At 41.8% G+C, this 22,633-nt stretch overlaps 1 protein-coding gene across 1 annotated transcript in view; it reads right to left on the bottom strand.

Annotated features, from left to right (window-relative positions):
* LOC136857899 (aminopeptidase A) overlaps nt 1-22,419 on the bottom strand; it is a 209,103-nt gene extending 186,684 nt beyond the window's left edge. Inside the window, exon 1 of the mRNA XM_067136948.2 lies at nt 21,962-22,419. Coding sequence (XP_066993049.2) covers nt 21,962-22,410 — 449 coding nt within the window. The 5' untranslated portion in view covers nt 22,411-22,419. The remainder of the gene's footprint in view (nt 1-21,961) is intronic.
* Between the last annotated feature and the right edge of the window lie 214 nt (nt 22,420-22,633).

Below are 22,633 nucleotides of genomic sequence, written 5' to 3'. Positions count from 1 at the left end.
ATATGTCATTGATATAAATATTTGGAATTGACGGTAGGCGATTTGAGAGTTTCTAATGCGGTAGTGATGATTATTATTTTGAATACATCCACTAAATGGTAGACGTGTGTTAGGAATTATCATTGCTTCCCTAAAAACTTCATTGCACAGGCTGAGATTGTGTTTGAGTTGGAGAATTGTTCGTCACGTATATTTATTTTCGAGTTCACGTATTGTAACGAGATGGAGACTTACTGCATTTTCCGACTTGCATTCGTTTAATAGTAAGAGACGTGGTTCCATGTGTATTGAAATGTCAGAGTTGGTTTGAAATTGTTAGTTCGCCTGATATGCTAAGGGATGCGTAGTACGACCCATTTTTACGCCCGACCATAGATTTAGGACGTTACATGTTATCCTTGGAGTTACTGATGATGAGACGTCCTAGTTCACGCCCGACGATAGAATTTGGAAGGTATCCTGTACATAGAGATTAGTGTTAGGATGTACAGATTTCAAGTGACCCCGACGATAGGTCTGGGATGTCAGCTGTACATACTCAAGTCTCAGATTAGATGTTTCTTTTGTTTTGCGAAGTGACCTGGGCGATTGTAGCATGTACAGTAAAATATGAAATATGAAGAGGGTTAGATCGATAATAATGAGGCCAACTAGTGCGCAGCTCCAATAGCTGGAAGGTGTTCCTTAAGATAACGGGGCCGCTATCGGCGAATGAGGGTTGCCCAATTATTGGATATCGACCTGATGGAGATTAAATATTTTACTGTAATTCTCCATGCGTGTTGAGTTTTAATGACTTCGATATGTTATTTTATTTGACGGACTTAATTGTTTTGTCGCTCTGACGCCCGTTTCGTTTTGATAGTGTGCATATTGACACTCAGTGTATTAGTGTGAGACTTGAGTTGCGAATGCGGTTTCGATTCGTCAGCCAGTAATATTATTTTATTTTCAATCTTTGTCGTACTTTCATTTTATTCGTAGTTGAATTCGATTAAGTAATCACTTTATAGGTAGTGTGTTGAGACAAACAATAAGTAGATGGATCTGTAATGGTAGTCATTGTTTTCCAAAGGAAAGAATGCCTTAAAGTTGTAGTATTTTTCAATGTGGACTGGTAATTTTATTAAGCGTAACAAAACCATTTCTAACCTGAAAATCGGTTTGATAATAATACTTTTCAAGTGATTTACCACTTTTTAATTAACTTCAGTGTTTGGCATTTCTCCTAAATACGTGATGAATAAGTGTTTCCTGCATTTCGCAGTTTTGTTCCTTTAGAACGACGTAACGTAAGATCCTCGCGGATCATGTTGTTGTTGGTTCCTTCCGAACAGCTGTTTGGGTGATGCACATTTAGCATCGGGATTACCTTATCACTTAAGGGTGTCATGAATGACAAATACATGGTGGAATTTTATTTCAATTGTGAATGATTCTGTTAAGTCGTAGTGAACACCATGCTTTTCCATAATATTTCGCAATCTATCCAAAGCAACTGATAGTCAATTTGGTTCGTTTAAGGGTCCATTCGGCGGGAGTTCCGTATCCGTAAAGGGTATTCGACTGGTGGATAACCTTAATTAAGAGGAAATCAGGCATTCTACTTGTTGAAAGTCAGATTTTCCACGGATCGTGTGGATTAATTCTCAGTTCTCGTTTGGATAATAGGTGCCCGGTTTTCAGGTCTTTCCTTTTTCAGTTTTTCAGTTTCGCTGTCCACTAACGTACTAATTTCTCCGAAGCAGCTCTTCGATATTGTGAGAAATAAATTAACACTATGCAATGTGACTGCGTTTGAAACATTCAATAATAAATAATTTATAATTTTTTTTTAGGATTTATATTAAAATAATAATGTTGTCGTGTCATTTCGATTTTAATAAAAGTTAGTAAGCACATATTTGCTCCTCATTTCAAGTAGTTAGGCTCTCTTCTGAACCCCATCGTTTGGTTAAGATCGTGACCGAATTTATTCCCGCAACGACCCATGATTTAAGAGTTCTATATTGTTCTACTGTAGCAGCTGTGGCCGACCAACGATGGAATGGTAAGTTCAAGGGTTCAGTATAACACACGTTATATTAATGAAGAATGGCACAGAACTCACGAAGACTTCACCTACCATCCCAGAGGAGCACTACAAAAATCCACTATATATCACCATCACTGACAACCAAATACGAAACTTTTACTTCACGCTTAGCTCTGTGTTCATGCTGGGCAACCTAAATATTTTACTGCGGCTATCGGAAAACATAGGTACTCTACATGTGGCATCAATGAATTCCTCGAAAAAATGTTACGGTGTACATGCCGAAATCCAAAAATGAAGTATATTATTCTATTTTACCATAAACTGTGTCTATTTGTATTAGCACTGCAGATCACTATGACGTTAACATGTTGATATTTTTGCTTGTAGTCTCCAGTGTGTGGCGTTGAACACTTCGAGTGTCAAGTATTAAAACTAACATATCCAAGCTAGCTGTCCTGTCGCCGTAAATTGCTGTCGGGGGGAGGCCCACAGCCCCGCCCCGTTCCCAGGACAACGAAGCTTCAAGTGCATGCGTCATCCAAGGGACTTAAATTTCGCTGGGGTAGCTCTCTTTCGCGCCGGCAAGGAAACCTAGTTCGCTGGAGAATCTAAACTGCGGTAGTGTGAGTGGATTGTCGAGACAGCTGTACTTGGCTTGGCTTAGACGTTAGCATATTTTTAAGTTTATAAAAAGCATTCTAAGGAATAATAAGAAAACGTGAATACAAAGTTATTTACCCTGGCAGCGCTGGGGTAGATGGAGTTCAGTGCACGCCACTGCACAAACGCTCGAAATTAAACGTGTGCAAACCATCGCGCAACTGTGAAATCCCGAGGGCTTCGCACGGTACGGAGTACGGCCAAACGGCTGACTGTTAACAAATATAGTAGAGACAATACGCGACACTTCCGGATTTAGCCTTGTTAAAATGGGAGACAATTCGCAAGTGGCGCTCCTAGTGGCTTGATCTGAAAATTTGCGCTAAATTCAAATACCAATGGGAATGTATATACGGAAATGGATAAATAAATTACGTCTAGAAAGAAAGTGTTACTAAGATATTAACTTCAAAGTTGCTAAAGCAATTCTGGATAAATGAATGTAGAATTATTTAACAGGTTATTATTTAAAGACTGAAATTAGATATATAATCAAGTTGTGAAATGGACTGCTGTGAAAGGGCTGATCTTTCATTTATGCATTACTTTTTTAGCTTTAGAATTCCTACCTTAACGTTCACGGCTAGATTTTTCTTTTTTCTCATTTAAAAGCATTGTATCATCATATTAAAACACTTGTCAATAAAAATATGGGCACATTCCTTACACACATTATTCAATGAATTTACATTTAAGAGCTGGACAATTTTCCTTTTAACTTGAAGCCTACTAACAGAAAGGAAATATATAAATTTAGCCTCAAGAACAATAAAACTTTCCCTATAAGCAATACTTGCCATAATGCCATTACATTAGGGTAAAGCAAATTTGTATCATCATATTGTTTCAACAAAATATGTACATTTCTTAAATCACCCATATTTTCTTCAGTGCTTGACAACGCATTACGGCATTCCAAATTGGAACACAACCAGCCACACTCATATGCATATGTATTTTCCTGAGTTAAATCAAACCCACAGATCACACCTACAACAACACATCGGTATTGAAGGTTAACTGTTGTACTACACAATAAAATATGCGCATTATATTTTAAGCCAGTTAAAACATGGGTCGAGCAGGTCAGAAGATTATGAAGTACTATAAAAATCTCTTTGTCACTGGAAGAATATATATGCAAACACAATATTACTTACATTTTCTTGTCACGAGGGGAACGGAAGAAAGACCGCGCATTCTTCTCTACTTCATAGTTAATGCAGCCAAACACAGCACATACCTTTCCCCTCATGTTGAGAGGAGATATAAATGAATGACACACGCTACTATTTAATTATGTCAACTCACTGAAAACGCATAAATAACACCAAAAACATCATACACAAATACACGTGCTCTTATGACAGTCAGTAGTTCTCAGGTCAATCCGCTAGAGAGAGCTCTAATAGCTGTCCCTCGATATCTCGCTGAGTGTCGCGTATTGTCTCTACTGTATTTGCTGTTAATCAAGTTGGCGCTGTCTGCTCGGAATCGACCCGACACGGGGCGGGCGTTGCTGTTCAGTGGATGGGGGCGGAATGGATCATACAACACAACGGCACGAGCGCTACATGTTTAATTTACAGAGGCATAAGAAAGTCTTCCATCGAAAGATATTATAATACCTTTCACAAGGAGCACTAGGAGACGCCAAGTAGCCGGTCATCTACGTCTCTTGTATACACATTTCACTTTAAAGTTCCCAAACACAACATCGGCATTGTGATTTTTACTAATATTTTTACATGTACTCGTTACTGTGTACCAAACGTAATTTTTACTCTAATTTACAACTTCCGCCTCTGTGGTGTAGTGGTTAGTGTGATTAGCTGCCACCCCCGAAGGTCCGGGTTCGATTCCCGGCTCTGCCACGAAATTTGAAAAGTGGTATGAGGGCTGAAACGGGGTCCACTCAGCCTCGGGAGGTCAACTGAGTAGAGGTGGGTTCGATTTCCACCTCAGCCATCCTGGAAGTGGTTTTCCGTGGTTTCCCACTTCTCAAGGCAAATACCGGGATGGTACCTAACTTAAGGCCACGGCCGCTTCCTTCCCTCTTCCTTGTCTATCCCTTCCAATCTTCCCCATCCCCCGCAAGGCCCCTGTTCAGCACAGCAGGTGAGGCCGCCTGGGCGAGGTACTGGTCATTCTCCCTAGTTGTATCCCCCGACCAAGAGTCTGAAGCTCCAGGACACTGCCCTTGAGGCGGTAGAGGTGGTATCCCTCGCTGAGTCCGAGGGAAAAACCGAACATGGAGGGTAAACAGATGATGATGATGATGATGATGATGATGATGATGATGATGATGAATTTACAACTTGAAATAAGATTTCAATCGTTATATTCTAGTAATCTATGTACTTATACATGGTAACGAGAATTTCACTACGTTGAAACCCCAGCACACGCAAGGCGTCACGGCAAGGGTAAAAACTTTAATGAACTATAGCCAAGGATACGTAGAGGATGATGCGATGCCATATTTGATACAATATTTTTGTATCGGCAGAGCCTCCATGGCTCAGACGGCAGCGCGTCGGCCTCTCACCGCTGGATACCGTGGTTCAAATCCCGGTGACACCATGTGAGATTTGTGCTGGACAAAGCGGAGGTGGGACAGGTTTTTCTCCGGGTAGTCCGATTTTCCCTGTCATATTTCATTCCAGCAACACTCTCCATGATCATTTCATTGCATTTATCACTCATTAATAAAAATCACCTTGGGAGTGGCGACCCCATTGTAATAACAGCCTATATATGTTTCATTCATTACATCCCTGACCCGGTCAATGACTGGAAAACAGGTTGTGGGTTTTCATTTTTCATTTTTGTATCGATACGCAGGACACAAAAGTATCGACACTCCGATAATATCGATACCATCCGTATCGTTCCATATTGACAGTATTGTGCAGGCAGTTTCAAAGCTGGAGATAACGAAAGAGCAGTAACGAATTAACGATCAGTTAAACCATCAGAACTCTATAATTATACGCGGATACATTTTGTAAACATTACGAACAGTACTACCTGTTACCTGAGTCTTTGCCGGCAGGATTCGAGTGAACTTACAGTTGCAATATCCCATTCCTTGATTTGACCGATTACGTCAGTCTTTGAGGTTTCGGAGCTACTTTCTTTTGATTTGAGATGACGATAATGTCTTCGTACACCCGCCCCAACACTCTTCACATACAGTATTTGCACATGATAATAAAGATGATTGTGTGTGGCCTCCGGAGAGGCATGCTGCACGTCTTTCTTTGCCTTCCATAGGCGACCTGCGCGTCTTGGTGTGTGACGATGTTGTAGGGAGATGGTGAAACCCGGTGTTGGCACACAGCCTACACCTCTCGAATAACACCAAGAGGTCTGTTCAACGTCACTATCCGGTGCACGACTCACCATCAACAGCGCTATATGCCCTCACTCTAAATGAGAACTGCAGAGAGGTTTGGAACTGACTGACCGACCAACCGAGCAGAGGAAAGGTGGCCACGGCTCTACCGTGGCTCTACGTCTCTGCATTCGGGAGACGGGTCTGGGGCACAGTGCCGGACTTCACGCCTGGCCCCACCCGTCGGCTGTCCTGAGAATGGTTTTCCGTGGTTTTCCATTCTCCTGCACTAAGGGGAATGCCGGGACAGTTCGTAGAGTAGGCCACGGCCGCCCACCCCCTCACCTTCTCCGCACATCTCCTTCACCGTAACAAATCTCCCGGCCTGAGAGACGGCGTCACCGTTTAAGAGGCCCGCCTCCCCCTTCAGGAACAAAAGAGAACACTAAACCTGAAAGATTGCATTGTAATCGACTTTCAACTTATTGGGTCGTGTTACGTACATTTAGTACGTGTTGAAGAGATGTTAAGTACAGAACAAAAATGGCCAACCCAACACCAGTGGGATCCGAACCCACAACCTCCCGATTTCGCGTCGGTTGCTCTACCGATCGCATCCCACTGGTGTCCGGCTGGCCATTTTTGTTCTGTACTTAACATCTCTTCAACACGTACTAAATGTACGTAATACGACGCAGACCTGTAGCTCAGATCCTTTCCAACAGAACAAAGATGGCCTGGACCACCATAGCTCAATTGGTAGAGCAACCGACGCGAAATCGGGAGGTTGTGGGTTGTCCGGTTGGCCATTTCTGTTCTGTACTTAACATCTCTTCGTCCGCCTCTGTGGTGTAGTGGTTAGCGTGATTAGCTGCCAACCCCGGAGGCCCGGGTTCGATTCCCGGCTCTGCCACGAAATTTGAAAAGTGGTATGAGGGCTGGAACGGGGTCCACTCAGCCTCGGGAGGTCAACTGAGTAGAGGTGGGTTCGATTCCCACCTCAGCCATCCTGGAAGTGGTTTTCCGTGGTTTTCCACTTCTCCTCCAGGCGAATGCCGGGATGGTACCTAACATAAGGCCACGGCCGCTTCCTTCCCTCTTCCTTGCCTATCCCTTCCAATCTTCCCATCCCTCCACAAGGCCCCTGTTCAGCATAGCAGGTGAGGCCACCTGGGCGAGGTACTGGTCATTCTCCCCAGCTGTATCCCCGACCAAGAGTCTGAGGCTCCAGGACACTGCCCTTGAGGCGGTAGAGGTGGGATCCCTCGCTGTGTCCGAGGGAAAAGCCGACCCTGGAGGGTGAACAGATGATGATGATGATGATGACTTAACATCTCTTCAATACGTACTAAATGTACGTAATACGACCTAATAGGTTGAAAGATTGCATTTCATTTTAACAGATCTACCAATAAAATGGAAACTATATTGCTCCCATAACATCAGCCCTGCAGTGTCTTCTTACAAGGATGTGGAAGAACACGGGAATGAAATACCAGCACTCTGTTATCTGTATAACTACGTCAGAAGTATGAGGTTAGGAAGTATATACGATGAGTAACGCATGGTTAATAGTTAGCAGTGGCCAGCTGACGGACCGAAGCCTAGCCTAGCGCAGTTATCAACCCGGTACCCGCTCCTGTCCGATAAACAGCAGCATGCCGCTGGGGGTGAGTCGAAGGGTGAGGGGCGAAAGTCTGGGCTGCAAAATCAGTCTCCGATGCCTTGCTCGCAGAAATACGTGCGACGTTTTTTCTCACTGCCTTCAAGTTTTTTTTTATTATTTTTATTTTTTTATGGAACAATGTGTCAGATGCATAGATGATAATGTGCTTTAGACTTCCATCATTCTCAATTGAGGTTTGGGCTTCACTGATAGCCTTGGTAGCCCTCAGTATACGCCACTGGTACATATATTTCCTGGTTGAAAACTATATTGGCAAATTACAGGGCATAATTGTGGAGTAAGGTTTGATAACAGGATGGCAACTGAAGTTGGCAGTGGGGGTTACAGTACATGAGTTAGATAAGGTTGTAATATTTCACCTTTATTCTTTATAGTATTCATGGATAATCCATTGAAAGATATAAAATGACATGGATGGATCCAGTTGGGTGGAAATGCAGTAAGCAGTTAGATCTATGCTGACGATTTGGTCCGATGATAGACTGTGCTGAAAGTCTGCAATCTAAAATAGAATTAAACTTTGTCTTTCAGACAATGTGCGTAGGCACGTGTGACGTGTGTAGCGGAACCGGCAGTCAAGAGGGCAAGCAGATTTGCTGCTTTCAAGGACAGCTCTGGTTTCATAAGCAGCGCTTCGCTTTCACGTTCACTTGGACTGTCACAGCAAAACGTCAGGACCGCATATTTTGTTTGTTTTGTTTGTTTGTTTGTGATATTTTAAAATATTTTGGCGTTTGAAAAGAGATAAATAGGGTACAATGGAAAAAAACATTTCCAAGTCTAAAGGGAAGAAACATTAGAGGTGTGAATGTCATGTCGAAAATACAAAACTGGAGCAGTTAGATCACTTTAAATATTTAGAGTGCGTACTTTCCCAGGGTGGTAGTAGACTATAGTATGTGAAATCGAAAATAGGTGCATCAAAGCTAACGCATGAGCTCAAAGTTGCCATCAACGGTATTTATAAAACAGGAGCCGACTCTCGAATAAAACTCTCTTTACACCGGTCTGTTCTCAGACTGGTTGCTGTACGGGAGTGAAAATTGGTGTACTCAGGATATCTTATTTATAAGTTGTGAGTATAGGGCATGGAAGTAGCGAGGATGATTTCCGGTACAAACAGGTGAGAGCAATGCAGGAGGGTACTCGAAATGAGGAGATAAGGACTAAGTTAGAAACTAACTCGATGAATGAAGCTGCACAGAGAAATCGGCTTCAGTGATGGAGCGAATGTGCAGGATAGGTTACCTAAGAGAATAATGGATTCAGTTATGCACCAAGGCGTCGATATTACTCAGTTGTTAATTATTTAACGATAAGGGATGTGGAATTAAACGAGGCCCCGAGACATAGTTACAAATCAAGCGCTTTGTTTACTTTATTCCATTTCTTTAATTTACAATTTCGTTTACATCGCACAGCCACAGTTAACAGGGTTTAAGGCTGAGCCTACTCTTAAATCCCCAAATTACTTTTCTTCCGTTCTTATTAGAGTAGAACGCAGCCGGGAAGGCGGTTTGAAGAGGGTTGCGCAGTAACATTCGCGCGCTTTGTAGTATGACGTGTTTTCCGCTGAGCCAATAGAATCATTTCAGTAAGAGGTGCCTGTTTGTGCGGGTCACGAGTGAATGTTTCGAGTTTTATGTGTAAATATCATAATCAACGAATTTAGGGAACTATTTGCGTGTGTACGATAGATCCAGGAAGAGCAAAAAGACAAGTATTCCATCGACAGGCGGATATTTTTTTAAGCAGGCCGCAGCAGGCGTTCATAGGCGGGGGAAGGTGAGGAACGGCATGTTGCCACGCCTCAAAAGAAGACAGCACTCGAGCGTTGTATCGGCCCGCGAAAAGTACAGAGGATAAAACAAGCTACGTAAATAAAAATAATGCAGTGTTCAGGTCGCCAGAGAAGAACCCTAAGAGGAAGAAGCCAATGACGTACCTCGATTATTTCAATAAAAATGTTCTGCATACAACATTTGATATGTATAAAGACGGCGAATATCCTACGGCATTGAAACTGGCCCGTCCATTTACCTTCCTTAATATCTCGAAAATTTTCCTCAAAACTTTCGCGGGGTTTGATGTTAAAAATTAATTTGGACTTTCAGGAAACTTTTAAGCCCACAAAAAATATAGGTCATCGCTTTAGAATTCAAGATATAACTGGATGACAAAATGTTTACACATTCATGTTGTTATGAGGTGCCAAACTGGCATCACCACACCTCATACTTCTGTCTCTCTCTGCGCAACGAAACCGCCTTCCGGGCTGCGTTCTACTCTAGTGCATTTCAGTTTATATTATATATTTGAACTCGCTCTGCCTAGCGCATGTCTTCCGACAACCAATAGTTCTTCAGTTCAACTCAGCCCGCTTCGCGCACAAGCACTAGCGGAGTGACCTGAGAGTTACCGATTCTGTCATAAGAGCACGTGTATTTGTTTCTGAAGTTTTTGGGGTTATTTATGCGTTTGCATTAAGTTGACATAAGTAAATAGTAGCATGTGTCGTTCCTTTATATCTCCTGTCAATATGAGTGGAAAGATATATGCTGCGTTTGGCTGCATTAACTATGAAGTGCAGAAGGATTCACAGTCTTCCGTTTCCCTCGTGAATATATGAAATATTGAACTTAAAGTAATTAAAGACGTTGTAGTAAATTACCTTCGGCATTTCCTATTAAGAAAGTAGTTACCGGCACTACGTTACTTCAGCATGTTGACAAACATTGAATGCCTCTTGAGTTGAGTACATTAAATTATATTTGCTAACTGTTGTTATCCACTCATGTGGTAAATTCGTTGGGTTCTGAAGCAAAACTACTCTTCACACACAAGAGGGATGTGATGTTCTTAGCTACTCTAATTAGTTTATGGATAACCCATGCAGCTAAATAGTAGATACAAACTGTTGGTCGTGGTTTGTTTTAAGAGAAAGTACAACTGGGCAACCATCCGCTATTAACACTAGAGAGAAAAAATGAAGAGATACGACAATTCGAAAAATGAAGATATCGATCAAAGAAATACAAAGGCCACGAAGTTCTTGAAAATGAAAGACTCCCTAGACTTCGACTGCTCTAATACCGTCGGGGTCGGAAAAGAACAAGAGTTGACTAAGGGAGGGCGGATAGGATAAAAAGTAAGGAGCCAGGCAAGTAATTGGAAGCAATGCCAGGACTCAGCTAAGGGCCCCGTGGTCGCAACCCGCGCTCCCAAGTTAAGAGTCCCTGGGCCCCCTTTAAGTCAAATCTTACGACAGGAAGGGGATACCGTGGTTGTATTATACCACCCCCACAAAATGGTGCATAGCCGACATCTGAATTATGTTTTCAACATCGTTTGAAAACTGGTGATCATAGTTTGGAGGGCTACAGTCTACAGTTGGCTTTTGCCAAGGAAAAAAAGACGTAATATCATCATCATCAGAATAAGAAGAAGAATAAGAACGAGGAAGTGGCTGTGCGGTTTGGATCACGTAGCTATCAACTTGCATTCGGGAGATAGTGGGTTCGAACCCCAATGTTGGCAGCCATGAACATGTTTTTCCGTGGTTTCCGCATTGTTCACACCAGGCAAATGCTAGTGCCGTTCCTTAATTAAGGCCACGGTCGCTTCCCTGGCATTCCTAGTCCTTTCCAGTCCCATCATCCCCATAACACCTTTGTCGGTGCGACTAAAGCAGATTGTGAAGAAGAAGAAGAATACTTAGGCATTATGTGAATATTGGGCTATAATTATTCGAATCACATGTCTCACTTTTATAGGGGTGGGGGTGGTATACTAACATCCACACTATCCCCTGCCTGTCGTAAGAGGCGACTAAAAGGGGCCCAGGGTCTCTTAACTTGGAAGTGTAGGTTGGCGACTACGGGCCCCTTAGCTGAGTCCTGGCATCTTCCCTTAGTCTACTTGTGCAATGCTCCTTACTGTAATTTTTCCTAAACGGTCTCCCTTGCTTAGTTAACCCGAAAAAAGAAAACACGAATAATATTATTATATATTGTAGTTGCTTCTGTTTGCTTCTTTTAAGCAATCTTAGTTTGGAAGCTTTCCTAGAACAGTTTAAAGACTTGGGTGGATTAGAATCATTTTTGGGATGAAATTCCACTTGAGTGTTTCTGTCCAGTATGTAAAGATTGTTGGTTACAAAGATAATGTACAGATAGGGGATGTGAGTAATACTAATGAAGTATTAAAATTTACCTATGATAACAATGACATTTACAGTAAGATACAAACATTGAAAACTAGAAAAGCAGCTGGAATTGATAAGATTTCTGGGGATATACTAAATGCAATGGGTTGGTATATAGTGCCATATCTGAAATACTTATTTGATTATTGTTTGGTTGAAAGAGCTATACTAAATGAATGGAGAGTTGCTATATTAGCCCCTGTGTATAAAGGAAAGGGTGATAGACATAAAGCTGAAAATTACAGGCCAGTCAGTTTGACATGCATTGTATGTAAGCTTTGGGAAAGCATTCTTTCTGATTATATAATAAATGGTTTGACAGAAGGCAGTCTGGGTTTAGGAAAGGTTATTCGACTGAAGCTCAGCTTGTAGGATTTCAGCAAGATATAGCAGATATCCTGGATTCAGGAGGACAAATGGACTGTATTGCGATTGACCTATCTAAGGCATTTGATAGGGTAGCGGTAGATCATGGAAGATTACTGGCAAAAATGAGTGCAACTGGACTTGACAAAAGAGTGACTGAATGGGTGGCTATATTTCTAGAAAATAGAACTCGGAGAATTAGAGTAGGTGAAGCTTTATCAGACCCTGTAATAATTAAGAGGGGAATTCCTCAAGGCAGTATTATTGGACCTTTATGTTTTCTTATATATATCAATGATATGTGTAAAGAAGTGGAATCAGAGATAAGGCTGTTTGCAGATGATGTTATCCTGTACAGAGTAATAAATTACAAGATTGTGAGCGGCTGCAGGGTGACCTCGATAGTGTTATGAGATGGACGGTGGGCAATGGTATGATGATAAACGGGGTTAAAAGTCAGGTTGTGAGTTTCACAAATAAGAAAAGTCCTCTCAGTTTTAATTACTGCGTTGGTGGGGTGAAAGTTCCTTTGGGGATCATTGTAAGTACCGGTACCTAGGTGTTAATATAATAAAAGACCTTCATTGGGGTAATCACATAAATACGATTGTTAATAAAGGGTAAAGATTTCTGCACATGGTTATGAGGGTAGTTAGGGGTTGTAGTAAGGATGTAAAGGAGAGGGCATATAAGTCTCTGGTAAGACCCCAACTAGAGTATGGTTCCAGTGTATGGGACCCTCACCAGGATTACTTGATTCAAGAACTGGAAAACATCCAAAGAAAAGCAGCTCGATTTGTTCTAGGTGATTACCGACAAAAGAGTAGCGTTACAAAAATGTTGCAAAGTTTGGACTGGGAAGATTTGGGAGAAAGGAGACGAGCAGCTCGATTAAGTGGTATGTTCCAAGCTGTCAGTGGAGAGATGGCGTGGGAGGACATCAGTAGACGAATACTGTAAGTTTGAGTGGTATCTTTAAAAGTAGGAAAGATCACAATAAGAAGATAAAGTTGGAATTTAAGGGGACAAATTGGGGCAAATATTCGTTTATAGGAAGGGAAGTTAGGGATTGGAATAACTTACCAAGGGAAATGTTCAATAATTTTCCAATTTCTTTGCGATCATTTAAGAAAAGGCTAGGAAAACAACAGATAGGGAATCTGCTACCTGGGCGACTGCCCTAAATGCAGATCAGTAGTGATTGATGATGATGATGATGTTCATCTACCCCCTTCTGTTCAAACTGCGATTCATCAAAATATCAGAAGAAAGTACATAATGGAAGAGGTCGGTGGATGCGGAGTGGGTATCGGCCCACAAGTGGCCATGGCCAGTCCGCGGTCCAACAGCTCTGCACTCCAACCGTCCAACCGAGCAGAGGAGGAGTGACCACGGCTCTACCGTGGCTCTACGCCTCTGCATTCGGGAGACGAGACAGGGCTGGACCTCACGGCTGGCCCCAACCGTCTGTTGTCCTGAGAATGGTTTTCCATGGTTTTCCATTCTCTTGCACCAAGGCGAATGCCGGGACAGTTCCTCGTATAGGCCACTGCCGCCAACCCCCTCACCTTTTCTGTGCATCTCCTTCACCGTAACAAATCTCCCAGCCTGAAAGACGGCGTTACCGTCTAAGAGGCCCGCCTCCCCCTTCAGGGGAGGAATGAAAACGTTTTAGTAGTAGTAGTAGTAGTAGTAGTAGTAGTATAATGGAGCCCGCAGATACAAAAATCGTTCATATAAACATTATTTTTCAGAAATAATTTCATTGTATTAAATTACTAACCTCGAACAAGACGGAATTATAAGTGAGTTGCCATTTATCACGCTTGTAATTTTGTGCCGTATCCACTGAGCTCGCCATTGCTTATCACTGGAAAGCGAAACACTCTTATCCCGCCAGATGACTTATTCTCACAATTTGGTATAGCGCAGTACCCCATTTTCCTTTAAAATGGAAATATATTTTACGTTATCACACCAGGCTCGCCCACATCATAACGATGCGTAAGGTAGTCTGGCCATGGTAAGACTCAATATGCCCGCCACCCCAGAGGATTGTGGTAGCGTGACCAGACCAAGGCCCCACACCGCTAGCTGCGCAGAAGCGTGAAACTGGGGAAGATATGTCCATGCGCGTACCGCCATGTTGTGGGCACTATTCAGCTTGACGAAGAGATCGCAGTGTGGAATCATGGCCGGACTATTCTATAAGGCCGTGACAGTGGAGACCCGACAACGTCACTTGGAGTCTGTGTTCGTAATTTGTAAACAAATCTAACGTGGTTTATCATAATATTTTGTGTTGTGCGTGAATTAACTTGATGGCATTGTTTTAAATTCAGAGTATAGGGCCTACTGAAGATATTTTATGTGTTATAGTTTTAAAAATTAACCTACACGCTATTTGGTATCCTGGAACGACATTAATTTACGGCAAAAGTGAGCTTTCTCATGTTGTAGTATGTATACTAGTGACAATCCACATTGTTTTTGAAACCATCCTGTGTTTGTATTTTTCAAATTGCAATAGTTTAAAAGTGCAACATGGTTGTGTTATTTTACGTTGCACAAGTGTGACAACCACAACTAAAGCTAGGCTTAATCTCAGATGCCAGGCCATTGTTGTTTTACAAGTTTTTGAAGCTGAGAAGAAGATAAGAGTATAGAGTTTGCTAGGATTAAGATCTGCAAAAAAGAAATTTCTCTAAGCAAGGACATGTTTGAATTAGTTTCCGATTTATTGAACATAACTGACGAAACAGATATATCCAGTGAATTTTCCTGTGTGCTAGTTAAAGTAAATGAAATAGAAGTAGACTTTGATAACATGTTTCCTGTCATTTATATTTCAGGTTATGTAGCTTTTAAGCCAGCCAGTAAACTTAATTACAGATACTGTATCTCAAACATATCAAATGAAACAGTGGAAAATGACATGTTTAATAGCCTAAACAGAGGTGGGTTATCGATCCCATCCGAATTGCTCTTAAATGTGTGTACAAGTGTGTATAAGATCATGCAGATTTCAATCTCTGATGAATATGAAGTAGCATTCTTTCGGAGTAAGAATCAGAAGTGTGTACTGATTCAGCTTACAAGGCGAAATGTAATTGCTACTCATATTGTGAAAAACCTCTATATGAACTTCTCTGCCTATCTTTGCCCTATTTTGCAAATATTTTAATCAACAACTACACAAAACATGTTAATGATGCTGATGCTATGGTTGAAAGTCCTGGCAAGAAAAGAAAACAGATGACCCTGGAGTGATTATGTTGTAAGTTGATTTCTAATGTTAAAATTGTATTTTGATGAACATAGGATTGTATTATTTTTCTAGTTGTAGCCATATGCTTGTTTATTATCATATTTATATTGACGTATTTATTTTAATTTTCACCTTGTTTTGTATGTATCCAATGAAAACTGCTCTTACATCAACGTTTTGTTTGAGAAAACATAATTGAAGGTTAACATCCCGTATGTTACAAGTAAGACTCCAAGGAGTAGCAGTACAGTGTTGTCAAGTTTCAGTGTCACGGCCTTAGTGTGGAATTCAAGCAGTAACTTACATTTCGAACATATGAAAACACCCACTCTAGTAAATTAATGACAGCCTACACCGACTGCCGTGTACACAAGCAATAAATACTGTACACATAATATCAAGCCTGTGGTAATATTAAAAGATACTTACCGGTATGTATAAAAACGGAACACATTTTGCATTGCATTGAGCAATCTACACAAATCCTTTGGATAGCCTGTAGGTGACGCATGTATATAAACCTTTAGCAGACTGAATAAGAAGAGTGAAAAATACACCACTAACAAAAATAAATATATAAATAAACACATATTTGAAATTCAGTCCCCGAAAACAGGGCAAAACAGTATATAGGCCTGGTGGTACCTCAAAAATGATCATGTCGCTCACTTTAATATAAGGGTCATGTTTGTAACTGATGTTTGAACATTCGGAACAGATACATGTAACTGAAACCTAGGATCTACACTTGAGCATCATTGAAAATACGAAGACATGTTCACATGACAGCAGTCTACAGTTTAAGTATGATTACGTGAGAAAAAAATTGCCTGTCTCTCAGCAGACTGGAGAACACATTAATTAAATATTTACAACCTCCTGTACCGATAGCAGTATCTTCAATATCAACAAAAGGAAACCGGTGAAATAAAATCTTTCTGTGAAAGGTACATAGCTTATCATTCCTCTCTGATAAGTCATTACAGCAAGTTTTGCTCAATTCTCTGAACAGATTGTTTTAAAAGTACATGGCCGGGCTGAGTGACTCAGACGGTTAAGGCGCTGGCCTTCTGGCCCCAACTTGGCAGGTTCGATTCTGGCTCAGTCCGGTGGTATTTGAAGGTGCTCAAATACGTCAGCCTCGTGTCGGCAGATTTACTGGCACGTAAAAGAACTCCTGCGGGACAAAATTCCGGCACCTAGGCGTCTCCGAAAACCGAAAACGTAGTTAGTGGGACGTACAGCAAATAACATTATTATTTATTAAAAGTACATGACTGCAGAAATCTTTCTGGCCCCGGTCTAGAAAGTCAAGAATAATGGCAGAGAGGATTCGTCGTGCTGACCACATGACCTCGTAATCTGCAGGCCTTCAGGCTGAGCAGTGGTCGCTTGGTAGACCATGGCCTTTCGGGCCTGTTGTGCCATGGGGTTTGGATTGGTTTGGTTTCGATATGAAATAACGTATTTTCATGAGTAGGACTAAAATCATAATTTCTGTGTGATTTGGACTTAGGTAAATGCTGCCTAACATTCGTTACACTGGAGCTAGTCTGCCTCTGTTGTGTATTTCGTAAAATGAAATGAATGTCTAGGGTTAGTTTGAGTTTCTCTGAGTGGTTTAGGCTTAAATATTACTGCTTTTACGAACTCAAACTTAATTAACATTATCTGAGTACAAATACAAATTGAAAGTGCGTTTTAATTTGTCTCTAATATGATCACCATGATTTACACGAGAAAGAAAATAAAAGAAGTTGAATGTAAAGCACTTGCAAAAAGATTAATATCATAATTAAACATTTATTTTTATTAGAGTTTTCTAATGCAGACTAGGATTGACAGGACTGTAACAAGTAGCGGCGATAAATGGGGCGAGGGGGGAAGTCGCCCCCCCCCCCACTTTGTGGAGAATTACATTTTTATTCCATTTTCACCACCTAAAACAAGGAATGATAATAAAGCAATGGTATGTAAACCCTGTTGTCTGTTACATAATTATTTTTAAATTTCTTTAAATATAAAAACATCTTTCTTTCTTTCCTCTTTCTTAATCCGTTTAACCTCCAGGGTTGGTTTTTTCCCCTAAGACTCAGCGAGGGATCTCACCTCTACCGCCTAAAGGGCAGAGTCCTGGAGCGTGAGACTTGGGTTGGGGTGGCCTCACCTGCTATGCTGAACAGGGACCTTGTGAGGGAATGAGAAAATTGGAACGGATAGAAGGGGAAGGGGGAAGAAAGCGGCCGTGGCCTTAAATTAAGTATCTTCCCAGCATTTGCCTTGGGGGTAAAGTGGGAACCACGGAAAACCACCTCGAGGATGGCTGAAGTCGGAATCGAACCCAATTTAAAAAAAAAATTGTAGGAATACGCAGAACCTAGACATCTTCGTATCGTTTTCTTCCTTCTGTCATGATCTTTCTCATATAACTTAATTGTCCTACTTGTTCTTTCCTGTTACTGCTGTTGTATTTAAATGTAATTTCCTTTGTTTATGTCGTTTATACTGTATATGTGTTATATAGGATTGTACACATTTTATTGTGTATTTTCGTGTACTTTGTATATATATATATCTTTCATTTTATATTAATATCTATTGTACATAGCTCGGATCTTTGTAATTCGGCGTTACGCTGTTGTTGATCCTGAATAAATAAATAAATTAAAAAATGCCATTCGATGCAGCTAACGGATTTTTCAGCTTCACAGCAAGTAGGGGAGACTCGCACAGCAGCGTGTAGAAGTGTGATCACTAATCACTACGGTGCCTGATGACACAGAACCTTAGATGCGCACATTTGTAATTGTTCCTTCGGTGAAAGCTTTATTGTATGGAATTGAATCAAAATGTCATAAAACTATTATTATCACAGTTAAGATGCTGAACTGTCAGCCTTTACTTCTCCGTCGAAAACCACTCGGAGAGCACCAAAACTTATCATTTTGTAGCTATTTTCTTTCAATTTTGATGTATACCCCGCACTATATTCCCCAGGCCACCGGTACATTTTGTTGTCTATAACTTTTTGCCCCCCCCCCCCCCAACTTCTAATTCCCAATCGTCGCTACTGATTGTAATGAGCTTTATTTACACTTTATATTGTCAGATTCTTCTGGAATAGCGTATTAACAATTTATTGTATTATTTTATTATAAAGCAAATGTAACGCCAGTAACATTATTATAAAGTAAACGTTAAAAAAAATGGAGAACTTAAGACATACGATGCCAATAAATAATATTTCAGATAATTGATAATGATTTGAAGCAATACGTTACCCTAATATTAAAAGGATTTTGTCAAGCTTTATCAATCACATCTTATGGATTCTAGGCCTAGGTTTATCAAATTTGTAATACCGGTACACAGTCTGTATGAAGAATATGTATGGTTTTTCAGAACATCTGTTTAGTTCTAAACAATTATCGCCAATGAATTCGAAAAAGACCAAGAAGAAAAATAAAGAAGAAGAAGAAGAAGTCTAAACATTCTAAATTTCATGTTCGTACGTTCTCTGAATCAACAAAGTTATAACCTGTTTAGTCCTCGATTATGGTAACTGAGTCATTTTATGACAGTTCAATTTCTACTCACATGTGAAAAGAAATACCAGATTCCTTCTGATAGCGATCTGTACAAATAAAGGCTGCACACGAATTCATCCTCGTGAATATCTTTCCATTCCACACGTAAGGCCTAACTTACTTACTTAATCTGTTTACCCTCCAGGTTTGGCTTTTCCCTCGGACTCAACGAGGGATCCCATCTGTACCGTCTCAAGGGCAGTGTCCTGGAGCGTGAGACTTTGGGTCGGGGGATACAACTGGAGACAATGACCAGTACCTCGCCCAGGCGGCCTCACCTGCAATGCTGAACAGGGGCCTTGTCGGGGGATGGGACGATGGGAAGGGACAGACAAGGAAGAAGGAAGGAGGCGGCCGTGGCCTTAAGATAGGTACCATCCCGGCATTTGCCTGGAGGAGAAGTGGGAAACAACGGAAAACCACTTCGAGGATGGCTGAGGACGAAATCGAATCTCCCTCTACTCAGTTGACCTCCCGAGGCTGAGTGGACCCCGCCCGTTCCAGCCCTCGTACCACTTTTCAAATTTCATGGCAGAGCCGGAAATCGAACCCGGGCCTCCGGGGGTGGCAGCTAGAGCTAATCAAAAGGCCTAACTTACTTCCCTTTAATACTGCCTATCAATTTGACTACCGTACTGTACAAGCTCCCACATCCCTTGAAAATATTTGCCAATATATTATCACTTCGTCACATATAATACTACAACATATGCACTCACAGACATTATTCAAATCGAAAACATGCAAGGGACTGTAAACATTACCATGTGCTAGCCATGCATTCGAAGCTGAAGCGCCTACAACATGGCGATAGTGTTCAATATTCCGCATAGCATCAGCGCGCTCTGTGAGTCTAGATAAGTAATGTTAAAGCGACCAGACCTTCCTAGACTGACCTTGTGCCGGTTTATTGTTAGTAACGACTGCAATCTAGGGGTGTTTGGGAGAACTAAAACAGTACAGTACAACGATAGCATTGTTTTATGTCATGTAATATTTCATTTAAGATTTGAAATACTGTACATAACTTAATTTGTAGATTTTGTTTTAACATGTGCTCTTTCAACATATTGGCAGTCCTTTTAGGAGGCAAATTTGAGCATTTGTGTTGTTTATAACGGGACTTTCTTTCTTTCTTTCTTTCTTTCTTAATCTGCTTGCCCTCCAGGGTTGGTCTTTCCCTCGGACTCAGCGAGGGATCCCACCTCTACCGCCTCAAGGGCAATGTCCTGGAGCTTCAGACTTTGGGTCGGGGATACAACTGGTGAGAATGACCAGTACCTCGCCCAGGTGGCCTCACCTGCTAAGCTGAACAGGGGCCTTAGTGGGGGAAGGGATAGGCAAGGAAGAGGGAAGGAAGCGGCCGTGGCCTTAAGTTAGGTACCATCCCGGCATTTGCCTGAAGAAGTGGGAAACCACGGAAAACCACTTCCAGAATGGCTGAGATAGGAATCGAACCCCCCTCTACTCAGTTGACCTCCCGAGGCTGAGTGGACCCCGTTCCAGCCCTCGTACCACTTTTCAAATTTCGTGGCAGAGTCGGAAATCGAACCCGGGCCTTCGGGGGGGGGGGGTGGCAGCTAATCACACTAACCACTACACCACAGAGGCGGACACAGGACTAAATACAGCATGAAATTTACGAAAGTGTGTTCTGTCAGACGAAGAACCGTATATGAAAGATCATGTATTAGCCGATGAGGTATATAAAGGCACTTCTGACACACAAAACGAACTACTCAAATGCATTACGGAAGTAGTTAAAGAAGAGATTTAGTGAGCTTGAAAATAGGCTGTTTATTAACATACAGACGGATAAAATCACGATTGTCTCAACTACAAGTCAAATGAGCGTTATTTTCCGTTATGCCAATAACGAATCGGGGGAAATTGAAGAGATATTCGTCGGACTTTATGACGTTTCAAAAGACCGAAGCACTAAAGGTATAGTCACTCTTCTGCTGGACGTCCTCAAAACATGAAAGATCTCGGAAGAGAAATTAATTTCCCAAAAGTACGATGGCTGCAGTGCCATGGCAGGTAAAAATGCTGATGTTCACCGTATTGAAAAACAAGAATATCCTCATGTCCTCTTCATCCATTGCTACGTGCATCAATTAAATTTGGTTCTGCTCTATACTTGTAAAACAATTACGCAAGTTAAGAGGTAGCAAACATCGCAGGGTGTTATATTTTCTTTAGCCGTTCTAATAAAAGAAGCGATCTTCTTAGAGCAAGGGGGTTTCACATTGCCAAGTGCATGTAAAACAAGATGGAACTTCCATTCACGCGCTGTTGCAACAATATTATCCATCACTATTCAGAACTAAAAGCCGCATTTCATGATATTATAGACAGTGATGGGAGGGACACACCTTTCTGGTAGAATAAGGCTGTGATTTTTAAGGAACTGAGCACGTTTGTTACTTTCAACATTCATGCAATCTCAGCCTACCCTACAAAATATATCACGTTTTGTCCCTGATAGATAAGTCTTATGACGGCAATGGGATAGGAAAGGGTTAGAAGTGGGAAGGAAGCGACCGTGGACTTAATTAAAGTCCAGTCCCCAGCATAAGCCTGGTGTGAAAATGGGAAACCATGGAAAACCTACTTCACGGTTGCCGACATTGGGGTTCGAACCCACTATTTCCCGCATGCATGCTGATAGCTACGTGACCCAAACTGCGCAGCCACTTACTCGGTCGCTTAGTTAACTGACCGATGATTGAAGACTGGACGGTGAAATGTATAATAATGGATAATGAAGATATATGTGTGTAATAATGATAATAATTATAACAAGAATCTTACTTGTCAGCGTTGTCCTCTCTGTAGACGCTGCGATAGAAGCCAACTATATCTCTGGTGAGGTTTCCCTTGAAGCTGAGGCTGAGATGGTAGGTGCCCGCCCTTAGTTCCTTCTTGGACCGCACCACCCAGAACTCGTGGGGAAGGTAGTCTTCACTCCCCAACAGCGGTATGTCGGCCTTGGTGTTCCCGTCGTCTCGTACCAGGCTGTCGGTGGTGATGGTGAGCCATTTGTGGTGCAGTAGTAGATAGGACCGCCAACCGGTCGTGCGCAGTGTGATAGTGACCTGTCCTGAGAAGGTGCCACTCTCCAGATCTGGGCGCATCAGCAAGTCATAGGCCAGTGGTATAGTGTCAGCGGGTAGACGATAGTCAGCCGCCCAGGACAACTGCTCTTCCGTTAGCACCACTGTGCTCCCTGCTAGGGCACTCAGCACTACGACCCACCACATCCTGCCAGCTAATGCTCACGATTGCATGCCGCGCTGCTTAAATCCCCTCCTTATCAGCACCGCCGCAGGCCTAATAGATAAACCAACTGACTTTCCTACAATAACATGCCTGGATGCTGTAGTTATATTCTGACGATGCATTTGAACAGATCTCAAAATATTTTGCAAAAAATACACTAAACAAGAAAGTCGATGTGCCAAAACTTCAAATTTCTTGATGATG

The sequence above is a fragment of the Anabrus simplex genome, chromosome 1 (genome assembly GCF_040414725.1).
Source record: "Anabrus simplex isolate iqAnaSimp1 chromosome 1, ASM4041472v1, whole genome shotgun sequence".
Classification (NCBI taxonomy): Eukaryota; Metazoa; Arthropoda; class Insecta; order Orthoptera; family Tettigoniidae; genus Anabrus; species Anabrus simplex.
This window is presented reverse-complemented; position numbering and strand designations above follow the sequence as displayed.